The sequence below is a fragment of the Zonotrichia albicollis genome, chromosome 29 (genome assembly GCF_047830755.1).
Source record: "Zonotrichia albicollis isolate bZonAlb1 chromosome 29, bZonAlb1.hap1, whole genome shotgun sequence".
Lineage (NCBI taxonomy): Eukaryota > Metazoa > Chordata > Aves > Passeriformes > Passerellidae > Zonotrichia > Zonotrichia albicollis.
The window spans coordinates 6,690,046-6,711,627 of NC_133847.1; the positions used below are offsets into that span (position 1 = coordinate 6,690,046).

Genomic DNA, 21,582 nt, shown 5'->3' on the forward strand with positions numbered 1-21,582 from the left:
GCCCTGGGGAGCACCGGTGGAAATTGGGGATTATTTTGGATGGAAGGGAAGGGAAGGCTCCCACCACTGCAGGAGCAGGACGGACAAACGGACAAAGCAGGCAGGTGGTGGAAGGTGGTGGCCTCTGAGAGACAGAGCTGGGTTTAGTTTGGGAGAACGGGTCAGGCTTTGGGCTGTGGAGCAGGAGAGGACGGAGGGAGGAGGAGTTGGAGCGGATTTTCAGGGGAAGGGAGTTTGTTGGAGCTTTGCTTTGTGCAGCAGAGCCGTGAGCCCAGCTGGGAGCAGGGCTGGAGGAGGAGCCATCCACGCTCTGAGGCGTCAAACGCTCCCAGGGGAACGCTTGGGAGCTTCCCATGTCTGTCAGGACCTTTCCTAGGAGCAGCATTAGAGAAGGGATCCCTCCAGCCCGTCCTTGGCAGGTCCTGAGCCAGAGCAGCCTCTGCCTCCCAGCTGGGCAGCAGCAGCAGCAGAGAGGGATCCGAGCCTGGCTGTTCTCAGCCTGAGTTTAGCTTTACACTCAAAGGGCTCCAAGCGTTTCTAGTCCTTTTTTTGGGGGGGAAACTCAAATACCTCTCATCTGAATGTACTTAAACAAACAGCTCAGAGCCCCTTTTGTACCCGGGCAGGGGGGACCCTTCCATTGCTGTCCTTCCTGCAGACCCTGCCCTGGGTTTGCTGGATTTGCCCCAGAGCAGCCCTGGTGTGGAGCAGCCCCAGCCCGGGGGGGAGCTGCAGAAACTGCAAAAACCACAAAAATCTCAACTCACAAACCCATTCTTTTCTCATCCAAAGCCTCCAGAGTTTAGATTCTAAAGCAGTGAAAGAATGGAGACACAGGCCACCTTCCTTCCTCGTGAGATGGACTTGTTTTATTTATTAACATTGCCGAAGGGCTTTTTAATTTTTTTTCCTTGGTAGGCAGCGTAGTGGCGTAGATTTTTGGGTAGGTTTAAGCTGAACCCCTCTGTGCAAAGCTTTCCATGAGTATTGTAGCCCCCTCCTCTGCCCTCACCCTTTATTTCACTGCTGGGAATGCTTGCCTCTGCTTCGTGCTGGTTTTTTCCTTTGTAGCAGTTCAAACTCTTTTTGAGTTTTTCAAATCCAGACATCAGTGCTAGCACGGTGTTAAAACTATTTTCTTTTTTTTTTTAATTAATTTTTTTTTGTCTCAGTTTTGTTTTAAAACCTGTTTGTCATCAATTAAAAAAAAAAAAAAAAGAATAAACAGCTCTTGCATTCAAGGTGGCCCCTAAGTTTCAATGAGGAAACCATGCAACGTTCATTAAAGCTTTAGTCTGATTGTATAAACTTCAAGTTTATTACCTTTTTTAAACACAAGACTAGTACAAAAGTGGGGGTGTGCATAGCAGAGGGGGTGAGCGACTCGACTGGGAGAACTGGGAATACTGGGAATACTGGGAGTACTGGGAATACTGGGAAGGGTCTCACTGTCCTGCAGCCCCCGGGTGTGGGGAGCTCCCCCTGCCCTGGATGGCTGCTGCTGGCTGGGGCCCGGCCCTGTGAACACTGAGATGGAGCAGAGCAGGACGGGGTGGGAAACAGCAGCACTGGGAATGGGGATTCCGCTCAAGCTGCTCCAGGCTGGCTCTTCAGCTCCACAATTTGGGTGTGAAAACAAAATAAAAAACCCATCCCAAGGCTCCACAATTTGGGTGTAAAAATAACAAAAAAACCCCTACCCAAGGCTCCACGATTTGGGTGTGAAAACAACAAAAAAAACCATCCCAAGGTTCCACAATTTGGGTGTAAAAACAACAAAAAACCCATCCCAAGGTTCCACAATTTGGGTGTAAAAACAACAAAAAAAACCCCCTACCCAAGGCTCTACATTTTGGGTGTAAAAACAAAATAAAAAACCCATCTCAAGGTTCCACATTTTGGGTGTGAAAACAAAATAAAAAGCCCATCCCAAGGTTCCACGTTTTGGGTGTAAAAATAACAAAAAACCCATCTCAAGGCTCCACAATTTGGGTGTGAAAACAACAAAAAAAACCCTACCCAAGGTTCCACATTTTGGGTGTGAAAACAAAATAAAAAACCCATCCCAAGGCTCCATGATTTGGGTGTGAAAAAAAAGAAAAAAACCCTACCCAAGGTTCCACATTTTGGGTGTGAAAACAACAAAAAAAAACCCCTACCCAAGGCTCTACATTTTGGGTGTGAAAACAAAATAAAAAACCCATCTCAAGGTTCCACATTTTGGGTGTGAAAACAAAAAAAACCCCATCCCAAGGCTCCACATTTTGGGTGTGAAAACAACAAAAGAAACCCTACCCAAGGCTCTACATTTTGGGTGTGAAAACAAAATAAAAAACGCTACCCAAGGTTCCACAATTTGGGTGTAAAAATAACAAAAAACCCATCCCAAGGCTCCACATTATGGGTGTAAAAACAACAAAAAAAAAACCATCCCAAGGCTCCACAATTTGGGTGTGAAAACAACAAAAAAAACCCATCTCAAGGATCCACGTTTTGGGTGTGAAAATAACAAAAACCCCTCCCAAGGTTCCACGTTTTGGGTGTGAAAATAACAAAAACCCCATCCCAAGCCCCCCCAGTGGTTGAACCCTCAGTGCTTCTCCTGGGGGAGGAGGTGGGAATCCATCAGAGCTCAAGGAGAAAGCAGCAAAAAATCAACCCCAAAGCTGCACTACGGCTTCACAGTTCAAAATCAAGAGAAAAAATTCAAGTCTAAGTGGGATTCCTGTGCCCCAAAATGCCGAAATCCTCGCTCTGGTGGTTTCCTGTTCAAAGCTCAGGGAGGGGAATGGCCCAAGTTGGGGACAGCACAGAGGGGCTGGGGCTGCCCGGCGGCACAAAACCCAACAAATGCACCAAAACCAACCCGGAACAGCAGAAATGTGCGGAGCTGCGTGCCCTGCCCTTGCCTGAGGCTCGGCTGCCACCTGGGGACAGCCCGGGCTCTCCTGGATTTGCAAATGAGGTAAATTAATACTGAATAAACCCACAGCGGGCTGCGAGGGGAGAGAGCCGCTGAAATCCCAGCGGATTCCTTGGGTAAAAGCTCTTTTTTTTAGGTAAAATCTCCATATTTTTAGGGAAAACCTTCATTTTTAGGCAAAACCTCCACTGCATTTGACCGCCCAGCACAAGCCCTGTTCCCAAACCAGCCCATCACCAAGCACGCTCTGAGAGCAGCACAGAGAAAGCTCCTGCCCTCCTGGGAAGGGATTTGCTCACCCATCCCTGTCCCTGCAGCTGCTCCGATTCACCCAGAAAAATCATTGATGCCCTGAGAAATCTGCAGAGTTCAGCCAAAAACCCCAAAAACCTGCGGCCCGAACAAAGGGGGAAATTTGGGATTCACAGCCAAAAACCCCAAAAACCTGCAGCCCGAACAAAGGGGGGAATTTGGGATTCACAGCCAAAAACCCCAAACCCTGCAGCCCGAATAAAGGGGGGAATTTGGGATTCACAGCCAGAAACCCCAAACCCTGCAGCCCTGGGGGTGCCTGGCACGAACAAAGGGGGGATTTGGGATTCACAGCCAGAAACCCCAAAAACCTGCAGCCCGAACAAAGGGGGAATTTGGGATTCACAGCCAGAAACCCCAAAACCTGCAGCCCTGGGGGTGCCTGGCACGAACAAAGGGGGGATTTGGGATTCACAGCCCGGTGCCAGCATCCCCTGAGGAGAAGGGACCCAGCACCGAGTTTGGTCATAATCCCACACCCCCATCCCAACTAATCCTAAACCAGCGCCGCCCTTAGCGCCGGCACAGCCCCCGAGCACAGCGAGGGTTTCCCAGCGGGAATACACAGGAATTTCCCCCGTTTGTCCGTCGTTCCCGCTCACAGCCCGCTACCTGCAGCCGCACTCGTCCACCACCATGTCCTCGTAGTGGCGCAGCACCACGTTGTCGCTGTTGTCGTAGTAGAGGATGGAGATGGGGGAGAGGCGCACGGGCACGCAGCAGGGCTGGGGCGTGCCCCGCGGGTCCAGCGAGTGCACCATGGTCTGCAGCACGGCGTGGTTGGTGCTGTTGAGCTCGGCCGCCAGCGGGAACGGGCACTCCCCGCCGCAGTAGTTGGCCAGGTAGCCCTGCGGGGCGATGATCCAGTTCTCCCAGCCCACGTCGCTGAAGCTGATGTAGAGCCGGCGGGGCTTGCACAGGGGGCTGGGGGACACGGCGGGGCCCGGGGCGCTCCTCCGGCCGCGGGCGGCGCGGCACTGCGGGCCCAGCGTCACCAGCAGCAGCGAGGCGCCCGCCAAGGCGGCGGAGCTGCCGCAGGGGCTGCGCGGGCCGCCGGGGCCGCCGCTCACCGACAGCTCCAGCAGCAGGGCCAGAGAGCCCCGGCCCGGCCCGGCCCGGCCCCGCAGCGCCGCGCCCAGCTCGAACCGCAGCGATCGGCGCAGCTGCGCCAGCGAGCGCTCCAGCAGCGGGGCCCGGCCGGGCTGCGGCGAACCCCGCGGGGACGCCCGGTGCAGCCGCAGCTCCAGCGCCCGGCCCGCGCTCGGGCCGTGGTACGAGCTGTGCGGGAAGCGCAGCTCCAGCTGCGCCAGCGTCGGGCGCTCGCCCTCCTCCAGCGCGGAGAGGTTGAAGAGCAGCAGCCGCCGCAGGCACAGCCGGGGCTGGGGCTGCCCCGCGGGCAGGAGGCGGCCTGGCGAGGAAGGAGAAACAGCGGTGGGGGCGGCTGGACGCGGGGATGGGCAGGATCGGCTCCGGGATGGGCTGGGCTGGGGCTGAGCGGGATCGGGGAAAAGAGGACGAACAGCAGCAAATTTGGGTTTAGCCTGGTTTAGCCAGCCCGAGCCAAACTGGAGCCACGAGAGAAAAGAGCTTTGGGATGCCCTGAGCCCTCAGGGACACCGATCAAACAGCCCCCAGGGGACTGCGAACGGCTCAGAGCAGCCAGATGTGCCCTGGGGTCAGCCAGATGTGCCCTGGGGTCAGCCAGATGTGCCCCGGGGTCAGCCAGAGGCGCTGGGACAATGAGGAGGGGGAGACACGGCCCGGGGGTCGAGCATCCCATCCCTGGGATCAGATCTGGGATCAATCTCGGGATCAGGACCGGGATCAGGACTCGGATCAAAGCCGCGCCTCGGGAGGGATTCCGGGGCTCCAGGACAGAGCCAGGCACCGCTGCCCCCTCACCCCCATCCCGGGGTTCCAGCCCCATCCCCATCACCGGCAGCATCCACAGGGCTCTATCCCGCGGGGATTTCTCCTGGAATCCGGCTCCGGGACACGGGGCAGGGAGGAGGGAGCGGAGCGCGGGGCAGCCCGAACGCGGCCGTGGCTGTACCTTGGTCGGCGAGCACTCGCACGATGTTCCCGGGCACGTTGAGCTCCTCCACCGTGCAGGGCTCGGGCGCTGCCCGCGGCCGGGGCCGGGCGCTCCTCCGCTGGAAGATGCTCCAGAGCAGGGGCGGCACCGGCGCGGGGCTCCTGGGGCTGGGCCGGGCGCGGAGCCCCAGCGAGCGGAGCGGGGAACGGTCCTGCGAGAGCGGCTGCGAGGGCAGCGCGGGGCCGGGCAGGGCCCAGGCCGGGCTGCGGAGGAGCCACAGCCACATCCAGATCCACACGGACATGGACATCCACACGGACATGGACATCCACACGGACATGGACATCCACACGGACATCCCGGCCTGCGCACAAAGAGCGGGCAGCGCCGGGGCTGGGGCCGAGCGCAGCCTCTGATGGGCTCGGTGGGCGCAGCCTTTGATGGGCTCGGAGCTCAATCAGCTCCGCGGGATCCGGCTCGGGGTGGGATCCCTGCGGCTCCGGCACCCCTTAACCCTTTCAGGGCTCTCCCGCAGCTCCGGAGCGCCCACTGCGGCTCCATGGGGTCGGGATGAGGATGGAAATCCAGCGTTGCTCCTAAAAACCCTGCCCGGAGCTGGGGGCTGACCTGGGGCCGGCTCTTCCTCCCAGAAAATCCATTTTTAACTCAGTGTGGGCTCAGGATGAGGATGGAAATCCAGCGCTGCTCACAAAAAACCTGAGCGGAGCCAGGGGCAGACCTGGAGCCTGATCTTCTCCCCAAAAATTCCCTTTTTAAACTCAATGTGGGCTCAGGATGAGGATGGAAATCCAGCGCTGCTCCAAAAAGTGCTGCCCAGAGCCGGGGACAGCCAGCTCTTCCAAAAAATCCCTTTTATAGCTCAATCAGGGCGTCCAACGCTTCTCTCTTAAACCCATCGACTTCCAGCACATCAAACCATCCAAGTCCTGCTTCACGTGCCCCAAAAACCACCAGTCCCAAAAACCATCGGCCCCAGCCGGGCACCCCCAGGTCCCCCAGTCCCTTCGTGGCCATCACAGCAGAGCTGCCACTGCCACCACCTCGGTGTCACAGCCCCCAGAGGCAGCTGGAGCCACCCAGCTCAATGCCAGCCCTGGGAAATTCAGTTTTGTCCCCCCAAGGCCACCCCAGCTCTGCTCCGGCCCTTCCTGCTCTGCAAACCCCACAGAGAACCAAGGAATTCCGCACTGGGAGGCTCCTCGGACACCCTGGAGGTGACAGGGGGGGACAAGGCCCTGCCACAGCCTGGGGACATCCCCACAGCCCCACTCAGGGCCTGTCCCGGCCTCAGACACAGGGGAGGGGAACCAAACACGGAAAAATCCCTCAAATTCCCACAAAATCCCACAAATGGAATTGATGGCCTGGATCAGATCCCCCTCGGCTGCTGGGGGAGGGAGCGGAGGGTCCTGGCCTGGGAGGGGACAGCAAGGGGACAGCGAGGGGACAGCGAGGGACCCAAACCCACAGAGCTGCCCAGGATGGGGACCTGGGACTGCAGGGCTGGAGCTGCCTGGAAACCCAGCAGGAATTCCCTGTTTTCCCCAAAAACCCACCCCTGGGAGCAGGAATTCTCTGTTCCTCCCAAAATCCCACCTCTAGAAGTAGGAATTCTCTGTTCTTCCCCAAATCCCAGCCCTGGGAGCAGGAATTCCCTGGTTTTCCCAAAATCCCAACCCTGGGAGCAGGAATTCCCTGGTTTTCCCAAAATCCCAACCCTGGGAGCAGGAATTCTCCTGGAAATCCCACCCTGGGAGCAGGAATTCTCTGTTTTTCCTTCCCCAAAGGGCCAGACCTGGGGGAATCTCCCGGCAGGGACCTGCAGGACCCTTTCTAAGGCCGCTCCAAGACCTACGTGGGGATTTTTCCAAGCAAACTGAACCTCCAGAGCCTCCTCCCGAGGGCTGGGCTGGAGCTCTGGGGTGGATTCCCAGGCAGTGGGACAAGGACACCTCTGCAGGGCCTGGGGCACAGCTGGGGCACATCTGGAGCACAGCTGGCCTCGGGGTCCCTTCCCAGGGCAGCGCAGGAGCTCCCCTGCCCGGGCTGGAGCAGCTGGGAGGGCTCAGAGGGAGTCTGGGGGTGTCACAGGGGGGCTGAGGACGTGGAGCAACACCAGGGACACCGAGGCAGCCCCGGGTCCCACCTGGCCAGCACAGCCGCCAGTGTCCCGGCCAAGCTGGGCCAAACTGGGCCAAACTGGGAGCCCCAGGCGCAGGGGGCTGGCAGTGCCAGGGCTGGCAGGGGCAGGGGGCAGTTCCTGTCCTTGGCAGGGTCCCAGAGCAGGTCCCGGGCAGCGCCAGCCCCGCAGCCGCGCCCACGCCGCCCTCACAACCTCTTGTCCTTCACGAGGCCGTTCCTGAGGTGCAGCCTGGGGAGAGCAGAGCGGGGGTCAGGCCCTGAGCACACAAATCCCCCTCACAGTCCCCAGATCTGTGCTCTGAGATGGCTCCAGGCCCTGAGCACACAAATCCCCCTCACAGTCCCAGATCTGTGCTCTGAGATGGCTCCAGGCCCTGAACACAGCAAATCCCCCCCTCATTTCCCTGCCCCAGATCTGTGCTCTGTGATGGATCCAGGCCCTGAACACACGAATTTCCCCTCATTTTCATCCTGGGGCCATTCCTGTCCCCAGATCTGTGCTCTGAGATGGCTCCAGGCCCTGAACACACAGATTCCCCCCTCATTTCCCTGCTGGGGCCACTCCTGTCCCCAGATTTGTGCTCTTTGGTGGCTCCAGACCCTGAACACACGAATTTCCCCTCATTTCCATCCTGGGACCACTCCTGTCCCCAGATCTGTGCTCTGTGATGGCTCCAGGCCCTGAGCACAGCAAATCCCCCCATTTCCCTGTCCCCAGATTTGTGCTCTTTGGTGGCTCCAGGCCCTGAACACACAGATTCCCCCCTCATTTCCCTGCTGGGGCCACTCCTGTCCCCAGATTTGTGCTCTTTGGTGGCTCCAGCACCAGGGAAAAGCCCCAGACAGAGCTCAGAGCCCTTCAGGGCCTAAAGGGGCTCCAGGAGAGCTGCAGAGGGACTGGGGACAGGGGTGGAGGGACAGGACCCAGGGAATGGATTTAGACTGGGAAAAGGGAGATTTGGGTGGGATACTGGGGAGGGATTCCTGCCTGGGAGGGTGGGGAGGGATGGGATGGAATTCCCTGTGCCCACCCCTGGACCCCTGGCAGTGCCCCAGGCCAGACCCAGGCTCGTGGGGGTGTCCCAGGTGTGGGGCTGGATGTGTTTTAGGGTTTCCCGACCCAAAGCAGCCCGGAACGGCACGTACCCCTCCTTCAGAGCCCGGGGCAGCGCGATCCCGGGCTCCTTGCCGGGTTTCCTGCTCTCCTCCAGGTCGTACTCACGGACATCGTTCACCTCCTGCATCTGCCCCAGCAGCACCTTGGCCACGAACAGCACGATGTACTGCGGACAGGAGGGGACAGGAGGGGACAGCGACCCTCAGGCACGGCCCCAGCCCGCAGGGGGCCTTTCCCTGCCGCCCCCTCCCCATTTCGGGCAGGGCAGCCCCCCCGGCATGGCCACAGCCCCGGGATGGGTTTGGGGCTCCTTGGAGCAGAACTCCAGGGAGAATTCCTGGGTTCATCCCAGGGGTGATGGGCTCAGCAGCTCCCGGCCCTGCCCTGCCCCATGGATCTCCCCTCTCCACAGCCTGGGGCTGGCAGGAACATTCCCACAACGTTCACACCTCTCTCCCATCCCCTTTCTGGGCTGCAGGAACATTCCCAGATCATTCACACCTCTCCAAATCCCCTTTGGAGCATTCCCAGAACGTTCACACCTCTCTCCCTGCTGTTATCACTCCCCAGGTGTCAGACACTGAATTCCACAGGGAACCCCCAGGGCTGGCCCCAGGGACAGGGGACGCGTCCCTGCTGTCCCCAGTCTGTCCCTGCTGTCCCCAGTCTGTCCCCGCTGTCCCCAGCCTGTCCCCTGGGGTGGCACCAGCCCGGATCACCCACCAGGAACCAGTAGATGTTCATCAGGGTGAGCACGAGCAGCAGCGCGTTGAAGAAGAAGTAGAAGGGGATGTTGGGCACGGCCTGCAGGCTGGAGTGGCAGGTGGCATAGAGCACCTTCAGGGGGAACCAGTAGAGACGGAACCAGAACCTGCAGGGACGGGGACAGAGAGGGCTCAGGGTGGCCCTGGGAAAGGGACAGAACAGCCCATCCATCATCCATCCATCCATCCATCATCCATCCATCATCCATCCATCATCCATCCATCCATCCATCCATCCATCCATCCATCCATCCATCCATCCATCCATCCATCCATCCATCAATGGATCCATCCATCCATCCATCCATCCATCCATCAATGGATCCATCCATCCATCCATCCATCCATCCATCCATCCATCCATCCATCCATCCATCCATCCATCCATCCATCCATCCATCAATGGATCCATCCATCCATCCATCCATCCATCCATCCATCCATCCATCCATCCATCCATCCATCCATCCATCCATCCATCCATCCATCCCTCCTCCACCTCTTTGTTTTCCAGGATTAGTTGGAATTTGGGACAGCCCTGCCTCCCTTTTTCTGCTGGGAAATGGCACTGCCTCCTCCTCCTCCTCCTCCTCCCCCCTGCCCGGGTCATTTGTCACAGCAGTGTCACAGCAGTGTCACCAGGGTGTCACCATCGGTGTCACAGGAATTTCACAGGCACTCAGGCCCCGCACTACAGAGGGATTCCCAGCCCAGCAGGAGCCCCAGGAGGTGGTGGGGGGTCCCAAAAACCATCAGGGGAAAAGGGACTAGGAGCAGGGGGACAAAAATCCTCCAAAGAGGGTCAGGAGTGGGACCAGGGGAGGGTCAGGATGGGATGAGGGACACAAACCCAGCAGGGTAGATGAGGATTGGGATCAGGGACAGAAATCCATCAGGGAAGGTCAAGTTTGGGATGGGGACACAAATCCACCAGGTCAGGATTGGGATCATTGGGATCAGGGGACCAAGACCCACCAGGGGAGTTCAGGATTAGGATCAGGGCCCCAAACCCAGCAGGGTTTAGGATCAGGATTAGGATCAGGTTTGGGATCAGGGACACAAACCCAGCAGGGTTTAGGATCAGGATTAGGATCAGGTTTGGGATCAGGGGCCCATCCCAGACCCACCAGCTGACGCTGAAGGCCAGGCAGGCCGCGTTGGCCATGAGGTTGGGTTTAGGATCAAGGCCCCAAACCCAGCAGGGTTTAGGATCAGGTTTAGGATCAGGGGCACAAACCCAGCAGGGTTTAGGATCAGGATTAGGATCAGTTTTAGGATCAGGGCCCAAACCCACGAGCTGACGCTGAAGGCCAGGCAGCCCGCGTTGGCCATGAGGTTGGGTTTAGGATCAAGGCCCGAAACCCAGCAGGGTTTAGGATCATGTTTAAGATCAGGTTTAGGATCAGGGCCCAGACCCACGAGCTGACGCTGAAGGCCAGGCAGGCCGCGTTGGCCATGAGGTTGGGTTTAGGATCAAGGCCCCAAACCCAGCAGGGTTTAGATCAGGTTTAGGATCAGGTTTAGGATCAGGGCCCAGACCCACCAGCTGACGCTGAAGGCCAGGCAGCCCGCGTTGGCCAGCACGTCGTTGAGGCGGTGGAAGGCGCCGCCGCGGTGCTTGAAGTACACGTTGAGCTTGGTGAACTCGAGCTGCACGTCATTGACATCGTGCAGGAACAGCACCAGCACGCCCACGTTGTGGTACCTGGGGGGAACAGCGGGGAAAATGGGGGAAATCTGCGGGGAAATGGGGAAATACTGCAGGGAAATGGGGAAAATGGGGAAAAATCATGGGGGAAAACTGCGGGGAAATGGGGGAAAACCATGGGGAAATGGGGGGAACAACGGGTAAAAATGGGGAAAACTGCGGGGAAATGGGGAAAAGCATGGGGAAAAACCGTGGGGAAATGGGGAAACGAAATAGGGAAAAACTGTGGGGAAACGGGAAAAAACGCAGGGAAATGGGGAAAACCGTGGGGAAATGAGGAAAAACAATGGGGAAATGGAGAAAAACCATGGGGAAATGGGGAAAATGGGGGGAACAACTGGGGAAATGGAGAAAACCAGGAAAATGGGGAAATGAAATGGGGAAAATGACGGGGAAATGTCTCACCTGAAGGCGTGGGAGGAGGATGAGGAGGATGAGGAAGGTCAGGGCTCACCTGAAGGCGTAGGAGGAGGCCAGCAGGGTCAGGGTGACCACGTGGTGCAGCAGCATCACCAGCGAGTCCTTGCGCCACGTGTCCATGTAGGCCGTGGCGTACAGGGAGTGCCCGTAGAAGCTGCCCTGCAGCAGGTACGCCAGGGCAATGTCCCTGGGCACCTCCATGCCCCGATGCCAGCCTGCAAACACCGAGGGGTTTGGGTTGGAGAGGGGAAAAATAGAAATAGAAATAAAAATAATAAAAATAATAAAAATAAAAAAGAATAAAAATAAAAATAAAATATAATAAAAATAAAATATAATAATAACAAATAGTAATAGTAATAGTAATAGTAATAGTAATAGTAATAGTAATAGTAATAATGATAATAATAATAATAATAGTGCCCCGCTGCCAGCCTGGAACCACTCCCAGTTGGTTTGTGTTTGTAAGAGTAAAAATAAAAATAGAAATAAATATAGAAATTAAAATAAATATCACAATAATAATAATTATCTATATTACTATATAAAACCAAAATAATCTACACAATAATAATATTGATAATAATAATCTATATTATCATAGGAAAACTATATTATTATATAAAATAAAAATAATATCGATTATTAGATATTATTATTAAATAATCTGTATTATTCTGGAAAAATTAAAATAATCTATATTACTATAGAAAATAAAAATACCTTATATTATTATCAACTATTGCTAAATAATAATCTATGTTATTGTATTAGCTTTTGCAAATTGTGATCAATCACCACGGGTTTCTATATGATGTATATGTGTGGGTTTGTGTCCCTGTCCACGGCAGTGGGGGAATGAGGAGATTTTAAAGCCCTGATTTGGGCAGGGAATCTGAGGTGATTTTTAGGCTCTGATTTGGGCAGGGGTTGGAATGAGGAGATTTTTAAGCCCTGACTTGCTGCCCCTGCCCATGGCCATGAGCTGATCTTCAAGATCCTTCCCAGCCCATTCCATGATTTAATTGTCATTTATTTAATTGTCCATGATTTATTTCATTGGTTCCTGATTCACTCAGCCCCTCCAGCAGCCACCAGAAGAAAGGAATGCCCAGACACCCCCTTGTGCCCTTTCTGCACCCAGAGCAGGACAGAAAATGGGTAAAAAAGGGATAAAAAAGGGAAATTTGGGTGTCTGTGCTTCCCTCACCGTAGAAGACGGAGGGCGGGTCGTGGAAGAAGGGGTACTCGGTGCAGAAGAGCAGGTAGGCGCCGTAGGACCACGACACCGAGTAGAAGAACAACTTCCAGGCACTCTCGGGCATCTTGGCGGCATCTTTGGGCTGCAGCTGGCACCACTCTGCCAGGGGCTGCGGGAAAGGGGGGATTCATCAGGGAAACCTCGCCCGGGGGGATCAGCAGGGCCCGGGGGCGGTGCCAGGGGGATCAGCAGTGCCCAGGGGGCTCAGCAGGGCCCAGGGGCGGTGCCAGGGGGATCAGCAGTGCCCAGGGGGATCAGCAGTGCCCAGGGGCAGTGCCAGGGGGCTCAGCAGTGCCCAGGGGCAGTGCCAGGGGGATCAGCAGTGCCCAGGGGCAGTGCCAGGGCGCCAGAGCCCGGCTCTGCCAGCAGGAACGGGCTGGGGAAGGGGAAATTGGAGGGGAGAGACCCTTCTGGAGCTGTGCAAGGGGAGCCTGGAGCATCCCCCCTCTCCCTGGAGCATCCCCGGAGCATCCTCCGAGCAACCCCTCCCTCCTTAGAGCATCCTGCCCCTCCCTGGAGCATCCCCAGAGCATCCTCTGAGCATCTTCCTCCTCTCAGGAGCATTCCCTCCCTTCTCAGAGCATCCTGCTCCTCCCTGGAGCATCCCTGGAGCATCCTCCGAGCATCTTCCCCCTCCTCAGAGGATCCCGCCCCTCCTCGGAGCATCCCCAGAGCATCCTGAGAGCATCTTCCTCCTCTCAGGAGCATTCCCTCCCTTCTCAGAGCATCCTGCTCCTCCCTGGAGCATCCCTGGAGCATCCTCCGAGCATCTTCCCCCTCCTCAGAGGATCCTGCCCCTCCTCGGAGCATCCTCTCCCTCCCCACAGCATCCTCTCCATCCTCTCCCTCCCTGGGCACCCCGGGCACGGCCGGCGCTGGCAGGGAGGGGCCGGGAATGCAGAAAATCCCAATAAACCGCAGGAAAGCCCCGGAGGAGAAGCTCCAACAGCATCACCCGGGCGGCTCCCGGGAAAAAGGGAGATGGACGGGCAGGGAAGGGCTGGGCACAGCTCTGGGCACAGCCTGGGCACAGCCCTGGGCACAGCTCTGGGCACAGCCTGGGCACAGCCTGGGCACAGCCTGGGCACTGCCACCAGGTGCCACCAGCGGCAGGGACACGGCGCTGATGGAGCTGTGCCACCTCTCCCCGCATCCCCAGCGCCTTTTCCAGCCCCGATGCCGATCCCGCCCGGATTTCCCTCCCCAGGGCTGCTCCAAGGAAATTCCCGAAATTCCTGTCCTGGCTGCGCGGGGGGACAGGGACAGGCTGGGAGTGACAGGGAACACGGAACGGCCTCGGGTTGGGGGGATAAATGGATCCAGACTCGGTTTTGGGGGGAATAAACTGAGCCAGCCCCATTTTGGGGGCAATAAATGGACCCAGCAAGGCGCAGGGAGGGGTTTGGGGGAACCAAAGCCCCGAGAAATCCCAAATCCCCCCCAGAATGCTGCGGGTGAGCCCCAGGTGAAAACAGAACTGGGCAGGGTAACAGGACCCGGCCCGGGTCAGCACTTTCTGCTCCTAAATTAAGGCCCCAGCTGTCCCTGGAGCTTGGCCCCTTCTCCAGGGGCTCCCATCCCAATCCCAACGGCTCTGGCGTTTCTGGACACGGCCCCTGCTGCCGAGCCCTTTCCAGGGGGAGAAGGGGAGCAGGGGGAATCAAAAATGCTCAGAAAGCTTCAGTTCCTGGGGCGCCCACACGGCAGGGACAGCCCGGGGGATTTGGGATCCTCAAAGCCCCGCTCACCCCATGAGGGTTGGGGGTGGAAAGGACCACAGGGGTCTGTGGGGTCTGTGGGCTCTGTGGGGTCTGTGGGGTCTGTGGGGTCTGTGGGGTCTGTGGGGCAGGGATCCCCTGTCCCAGGGTGGATTTGGGGTCAGAGACCCCTCAGGAACCACCCATTTCCAGCCCTTCCCCATCCCGGGGGCTTCAGGAACGGGAGGTGGCTCCTGAGGGGACACAGAGGGACAGGGGGACAGGGGGGCACAGGGGGACACGGGGGGGCACAGGGGGACACGGGGGTGTCCCCGGGGCTGCCCACGGACCCAGCTCTGCCCCGGGGTGGGGGAGGGGGGGTGGGGGATGTCCTCCCATCACCCGGCTGCCGTTGCCATGGTGACGGCGCACAGATGCCCGTTGCCACGGGCGACGGAGCCGCGCCGGGATCTGGGCTGGGGCTGGGGGAGCGCGGGGCTGCGGGCGGGGACGTGACGGGGCCTGCGGAAAGGGCAGAGCCTCCCCTGATCATCATCCTCATCATCATCATCATCATCATCATCATCATCATCCTCCTCCTCGGGCTGGGGCTGCCCCGGGCTCAGGAACACCCGCGGGGAGGAGAGAAGTGAAGGCTCCTCTGCCGGCCTCCAGGGATCCCTAAATCCACCCCCGTGCTCAGGGATCCCTAAATCCACCCCCGTGCTCAGGGATCCCTAAATCCACAGCAGGGATCCCTAAATCCATCCCCATCCTCAGGGATCCCTAAATCCACAGCCAAGGATCCCTAAATCCATCCCCACACCCAGGGATCCCTAAATCCACCCGACGGATCCCTAAATCCATCCCAAGCTCCAGGAATCCCTAAATCCACACCCAGGGATCCCTAAATCCATCCCTGTGCTCAGGGATCCCTAAATCCACCCGAGGGATCCCTAAATCCACAGCAGGGATCCCTAAATCCATCCCAAGCTCCAGGAATCCCTAAATCCACAGCAGGGATCTCTAAATCCACAGCCAAGGATCCCTAAATCCCCTTCCAGCCCCAGCAGCAGGAGCTGGGAGAGCTGAGCAGGGGGAAGGGGCACCCAGTGCCAAGGTTGGTGCCCAGTGCCAGGGCTGGAAGGAGCCCGGCAGTGCCAGGGCCGGTGCCAAGGCTGGCCAGGGCACAGAACGTTCCCCAGGGACACAAAGGAGCGGCTGGCACGGAGCAGCCCCGGAACTGGTGGTGCCAGCGGGGAGGACGAGCCAGGAGAGCCCCAGAGCCTGCCCGGCCTCAGGCCAGGCTGCGGCCCAGTGCCAGGGCTGGGGTGCCCGGGGGGCTTGGGGCTCTCTGTGCCCCCGTCCCTCTGTCCCTCTGTGTCCTCTGTCCCTCTGTGCCCTCTGTCCCTTCTGTCCCTCTGTCCCCTCTGTCCCTCAGCTCCCAGCTCAGCCACCCCAGGGCTGGGGCTCCCAAAGGATCCCAGAATGGATTTGGGACCCCAAACCCGGCACCTTCCACCCCCCGAGGGTGCAGCAGCCCCCTGGGACGGGGCAGCAGCAGCTTCTTTGGGAATTCTTTGGGAATTCTTTGGGAATTCTTTGGGGATTCTGCCCCAAATGGAACCGTTCCTCCCCGAAATCCCACCCCTGGCAGCCCCAAAAAGGAAAAAGCAGGGAAAACCAGGAAAAAGCAGGGAAAGCCAGGAAAAACCAGGAAAAAGTCCCTGATCTGTGCGGCCAGAGTCCCCGGGGACACCAGGGCAGTGTCACCCACCCCGCACTCCTCTCCCTGCCTCAGTTTCCCCACCCCGTGCCAAGCTCAGGCCGCATTCCCCATCTGCACCAGTGGGCAGAGGCGATTTCCCCCCAGATTCCCCCAGGAGTGATTTTATCCAGCACGAGGGATTCCATGCCCTGCTCAGAGTCTGGGCAAGGAGCAGCAGCAGCAGCAGCAGCGGAAGCGGCGGCGCTGACACAGCAGAGCAGCCCCGGGCACAAAGGCCCCTTTGTTGCTCTCGGGGTTTCTCTCCCCCTGCTCTGTGCTCAGGGAGGGAAAGGCACAGCCCGGCCCAGCTCCGTGTGCCCAGCTCGGTGTGCCAATCTCGGTGTGCCAAGCTCCGTGTGCCCAGCTCGGTGTGCCCAGCCCGGTGTGCCCAGCTTGGTGTGCCCAGGTCAGTGTGCCCAGCTCGGTGTGCCCAGGTCAGTGTGCTCAGCTCAGTGTGCCCAGCCCGGTGTGCCCAGCTCGGTGTGCCCAGCTCGGTGTGCCCAGCCTGGTGTGCCCAGCTCGGTGTGCCCAGCTCAGTGTGCCCAGGTCCCACACGGGGCTGGGACAGTCTGGGGACAATCTGGGGACAGCCTGGGGACAGCCCCCACACCCAGGGCTGGGAAATGAGCTCCTGGCAGGGCTGCAGGGGGGGGAAGGACACCAGGAATCCTGGATTTCCAGAACCCTGAATTTACAGCATCCCAAATTTCCAGAATCCCAAATTCCCAGCATCCCGAATTTTCGGAATCCTGAATTTTCAGAACCCTGAATTTCCAGCATCCTGAATTTCCAGAATTTTGAGTTTCCATAACCCCAAATTTCCAGCATCCTGAATTTCCAGCATCCTGGATTTCCAGCATCCTAGATTTCCAGAATTCTGAATCTAGAGAATCGTGGATTTCCAGCATCCCAAATTTCCAGCATCCTGAATTTCCAGCATCCTGGATTTCCAGCATCCTAGATTTCCAGAATTCTGAATCTAGAGAATCCTGGACTTCCAGCATCCCAAATTTCCAGTATCCTCGATTTCCATCTCCCACATCCTCCTGAGGCTGCTCTGGATTGCTCCCCTTCCCTGAGCACATTTCCCAATATTTCTCCCTGCAGAGGACACTGGGATGGCCTGAAAACCGGGACACCAGCAGGTCAGGGTCGGGGTTGGAGCTAGGTTTAGGTTTAGGGCTAGGGTTAGGGTTAGGATTTGTCATTTCAGCCTCCAAGTGAGGAAGGATGCCCCAAAACTCCAAATCCTGAGCAGGGAGAAGCCCCTGTGCTCACACATCTCCTTTTTCTCCCCTCGGGCCATCCTGACCCAGCCCTGCCCTCGCAGGGGCTCTGAGACCCAAACCCCGCAGATTTCACAGAAAATCCACAATTCCCATCGCTGCCCACATCACTTCCAGCCAGGGAATTTTCCAATCTTTTTAAAATACAGCCCTGGAGCCCGAGCTGTGCCTGCCTGCGGCCGGGGGAAAGCTGATGCCACCGGAGCCCTGCTCAGCATCTCATCAGCATCGGGCACAGGAGCCGGAGCCACCGAACCCCCCGGCCCTTCTGCAGTTACAGACTGACCCATTTCCCCAGGGAGCGGCACCTCGGCCCTGCCAGGACCTGCCAGGACCTGCCATGGGCTGTCATGGGGCTGCCAGGACCTGCCAGAACCGGCCAGGGGCTGCCGTGGGCTGTCATGGGGTTGCCAGGACCTGCTATGGAGCTTCCAGGACCTGCCATGGGGCTGCCAGGACCTGCCAGGACCTGCCAGAACCGACCAGGGGCTGCCATGGGGCTGCCGGGACCTGCCAAATTCCCCTCACAATCCTCATCTTCAGCCCCTTCCACACCTCATGGACAGACAGGGGATGGGGAAAATCCAACCTGGCACAAATTCTGCTCACAATCCTCACCCACAGCCCCTTCAACCCCTCACAGCCAGACTGGGAATGAGGGAAATTCAGTCTGGTATGAATTCCCAGCACTTTCCTCACCCACAGCCCCTTTGACCCCTTGGAACCAGACTGGGAATGGGGAAAATTCTGCTCACAGTTCTCATCTTCAGCCCCTTCCACACCTAATGGACAGACAGGGGGTGGGGGAAATCCATCGTGGCACAAATCCCCCTCACAATCCTCGTCCCCAGCCCCAGAGGGCTCGGCTGGAGCTCGCCCAAGGCCAGCAGCCCCCGGGACCCCTTCAGGGACCCCCAGAGCGCCCAGCTCGGCCAGGGAAGGGCAGCCAGGCCCGGGGGGGGTGACAAAGAACAGTCCCCAAGGCCAAATTCTCCAAATTCCTGAGGGTTCTGTGCTGGAGGCCGGGGCAGAGCGGCAGCATCTCCTGAGGAGATGGAGCACAGGGACGGAGGGGACACGGAGGGGACACGGAGGGGACACGGAGGGGACAGTGGGGGAAGCTCCGGGGCCGGGTGGCAGCAGCGCTGCAGCAGCGAGCCGGGCATGGAGGTCTGCTCCAAAAACCGCAGGAATGTGTCCCCTCCGTGTCCCCTCCGTGTCCCCTCCGTGTCCCCTCCCTGTCCCCTCCGTGTCTCCTCTCTGTCCCCTCCGTGTCCCCTCCCTGTCCCCTCTTTTTCCTCCCGGGCAAGGGACAATCCGTGACCTTCTGGGGATGCGGGGATGGGAACGGCAGCGGGGGAGGAGCTGGGAAGGCTGAAATCCTTCGGGATGCAGCGCCGGGAAAGGCACAAAAACCGGGAATAACCGGGGAGAAATAACCTCAGCCTTGCGGGGATGGAAATAACGCCAGCCTTGCGGGGGAATAAGGGGAAAAAGGAGCACTGGGGGCTCTGTCGGCGCTGCCGGTGCTCAAATCCTGCAGGATGCAGCCCCGGGAAAGGCACGGAAGCACGGAAAAAACCGGGAATAACCGGGAGGAAAAACGCCTCAGCCTTGTGGGGGCAGGGATGGAAACGCGGAGGGGGAAATGGAGCAGGGGATGCTCAGATCCTGCAGGATGCAGCGCCGGGAAAGGCAGAAAAACCGGGAATCGCCGGGAAGAAACAACCTCAGCGTTGGGGGGATGCGGGGATGGGTCCGGGGGGATGTGGGGCAGGGGAAAGGGAGCACGGGGGGCTCTCCCGGTGCCCCGGGGCTGCTCCGTGCCCAGCGCCGCAGCGCCGGAGGCAGGCGCGGAACAACCTGCGGATAACCTGGAAGAGAACGCGCTCAGCCCTGCGGGGCTGCAGAAACAACCTCGGCGGCGGCGGGGGAGGCGGGGAAGGGGCGGGGGGGCTCTCCCGCATCCTCGGGATGCTCCGCGCTCGGCGATCGCGGCTCCCGGGGCTCTGCCGTGAGCCCATGAACGCATCCCCAAAAATCCCGCAACGGCTGCGGGCACCGCAAACCTCCCCACGGGGCTCCCCCCGCTCCCAGCCCGGTTCCATCGCTCCCAGCCCGGTTCCATCGCTCCCAGCCCGGTTCCCCGGTTCCCATCCCCGTTCCCCCCCGGTTCCCCGCTCCCGTTCCCCGCACTGACCCGCAGCAGGCGGCGGGAGCAGGCGCGGCGCAGCGCGGTTCCATCGCTCCCAGCCCGTTCCCCGGTTCCCATCCCCGTTCCCCGGTTCCCATCCCCGTTCCCCCCCGGTTCCCCGCTCCCGTCCCCGGCACTGACCCGCAGCAGGCGGCGGGAGCAGGCGCGGCGCAGCGCGGTCCAGCCCAGCGCGCAGATCCCGCACAGCAGCAGCTCGGCCCAGCCCAGGTGCGCGTTGTCGGCCCAGGTGCGCAGCGCCCGCTCCCAGCCGCAGTCCCCGCAGCCCCGCGCCGCCGCCGCCAGGCTCCCGAAGCCCCGGCGCAGCAGCTCCCCGTAGCCGGGCATGGGCTCCGGAGGCGGCATCGCGGAGCTGCCACGGCCGCGGCCCCGCGCACGCTCGGCGGGGCGGGCACCGCTCCCCCCGCCCGGTACCGGGCTGGAGCCGCCCCCTGGCACGGCCCGGCCCGGCCCCCGCGGGGACAGCGCGGGGAGGAACGCGGGGGACGCGGCAGGGACGGGCAGGGGAGGGGGGAAATGAGAATTCCGGTACCGGGGGTGATGGAAACGGGGGCAGCTCTGTGCCCGCTGGGAGGGGCACGGAATGGCACCGGGATGGCACAGAAATGGTACAGGGATGTCACAGAAATGGCACGGATATGGCACGGGGATGGCACAGAAATGGCACGGCAGTGGCATGGAATGGCACGGAATGGCACGGGGATGGCACGGGGATGGCACAGAACTGGCACGGAATGGCACAGGGATGGCACGGATATGGCACAGAGATGGCACAACATGGCACGGTGATGGTACAGGGATGGCATGGAGACGACACAGAGATAGCACAGCATGGCACAGAGATGGCACGGCCTGGCACGGCCTGGCACAGCAATGGCACGGAGCTGCTACTGCAGGGAGTCGGGGCAACTTTGGGGTCTTGGGTGCCAATTGAGGGGTTTGGATGCGAATTTGGGAGGTCCAAGTGTGATTTCGGGGGTTCAGGTGTGAATTTGGGGGTTTAACTGTGAATTTCGGGGTTCAGGTGTGAATTTGGGGGTTTAACTGCGAATTTCGGGGTTCAGGCGCTCACAGCTCTGTGTTGAGGATCCCTGCCCGAGCCTTCCCCCTGCAGCGCCGTTTCCTTGGATGGACAAAGAAAATAAATTCATTTCTCCGGGTGTTCTTTATCCTCCCTGGGCACAGAGGAAACCTCGGAGCCTTTCCCTCCTCACCCTCCAGGTGTGCCCCCAATTTCCCCACAGCTGTTTGGGGCCCTGCTGCAGTTCAAGGGTCTGGAATACAAAATTCACCTTGAAAATGGGTCTGGAGTCATAAAATTCACCTTTAAGATGGGCCTGGAATAATAAATTTTCCTTGAAGATGAATAATAAAATTCGCCCTGAAAATGGGTCTGGAAAAACAAATTTCACCTTAAAGATGGGCCTGGAATCATAACATTCAGCTTAAAAATCAAACTTCCTCTCAAAGGTCACCCCTGATGAAAAGACCTCACTGAACTCCATCCTCGTCATCATCACCATCATCACCATCATCATCATCATCATCATCATCACCATCATCATCACCATCATCATCATCATCATCATCATCGCAGGCAGCCCTGGAGCTGCCAGGGAAAGAAAAAACGGTATCAATGTGAAATAAAATGATACAAATATAAAATAAAAATGATATCAATATGAAATAAAATTATATAAATATAAAATAAAAATGATATAAATATACAATAAAAATTGTACTGAATAAAAACGATATAAATAGAAAATACAATGTAAATCTAAACTAAAGCTATATAAATATAAAATAAAAACGATATAAATAGCAAATACAAACGATGTAAATCCAAACTAAAGCTGCACAAACGCAGAATACAAATGATGCAGATCTGCCGTCGCACAATGCCCGCGGTGTCC

At 58.4% G+C, this 21,582-nt stretch overlaps 2 protein-coding genes and 1 long non-coding RNA gene across 12 annotated transcripts; all 3 read right to left on the reverse strand.

Annotated features, from left to right (window-relative positions):
- Positions 1–47: 47 nt before the first annotated feature.
- Positions 48–1,794, reverse strand: LOC141725388 (uncharacterized). Its single transcript, XR_012577250.1, has 2 exons — positions 1,742–1,794; positions 48–1,696 (listed from the first exon to the last, which is right to left on the reverse strand). It is a non-coding gene; the product is annotated as an uncharacterized LOC141725388 (long non-coding RNA).
- A 1,224-nt stretch (positions 1,795–3,018) lies between these two features.
- LOC113460755 (derriere protein) lies at positions 3,019–6,251 on the reverse strand. 9 transcript variants are annotated; one of them, XM_074528810.1, is made up of 4 exons: positions 5,289–6,251; positions 3,600–4,643; positions 3,369–3,422; positions 3,019–3,313 (listed from the first exon to the last, which is right to left on the reverse strand). In XM_074528810.1, the coding sequence occupies exons 1-2, from the start codon at positions 5,626–5,628 to the stop codon at positions 3,844–3,846; spliced, it is 1,140 nt and encodes a 379-aa protein (XP_074384911.1). In that variant the 5' UTR covers positions 5,629–6,251; the 3' UTR covers positions 3,019–3,313; positions 3,369–3,422; positions 3,600–3,843. The 9 variants fall into 9 exon arrangements, with proteins under 9 accessions (XP_074384911.1, XP_074384908.1, XP_074384909.1 ...); XM_074528807.1 differs by having other exon boundaries at positions 3,369–3,546; XM_074528808.1 differs by having other exon boundaries at positions 3,547–4,643.
- Positions 6,252–6,404: 153 nt separating this feature from the next.
- On the reverse strand, positions 6,405–20,187 carry CERS1 (ceramide synthase 1). 2 transcript variants are annotated; one of them, XM_074528811.1, is made up of 7 exons: positions 19,790–20,187; positions 12,653–12,812; positions 11,477–11,657; positions 10,858–11,019; positions 9,274–9,421; positions 8,580–8,716; positions 6,405–7,662 (listed from the first exon to the last, which is right to left on the reverse strand). In XM_074528811.1, the coding sequence occupies exons 1-7, from the start codon at positions 20,009–20,011 to the stop codon at positions 7,620–7,622; spliced, it is 1,053 nt and encodes a 350-aa protein (XP_074384912.1). In that variant the 5' UTR covers positions 20,012–20,187; the 3' UTR covers positions 6,405–7,619. The 2 variants fall into 2 exon arrangements, with proteins under 2 accessions (XP_074384912.1, XP_074384913.1); XM_074528812.1 differs by lacking the exon at positions 19,790–20,187 and adding an exon at positions 19,655–19,736.
- Positions 20,188–21,582: the final 1,395 nt, after the last annotated feature.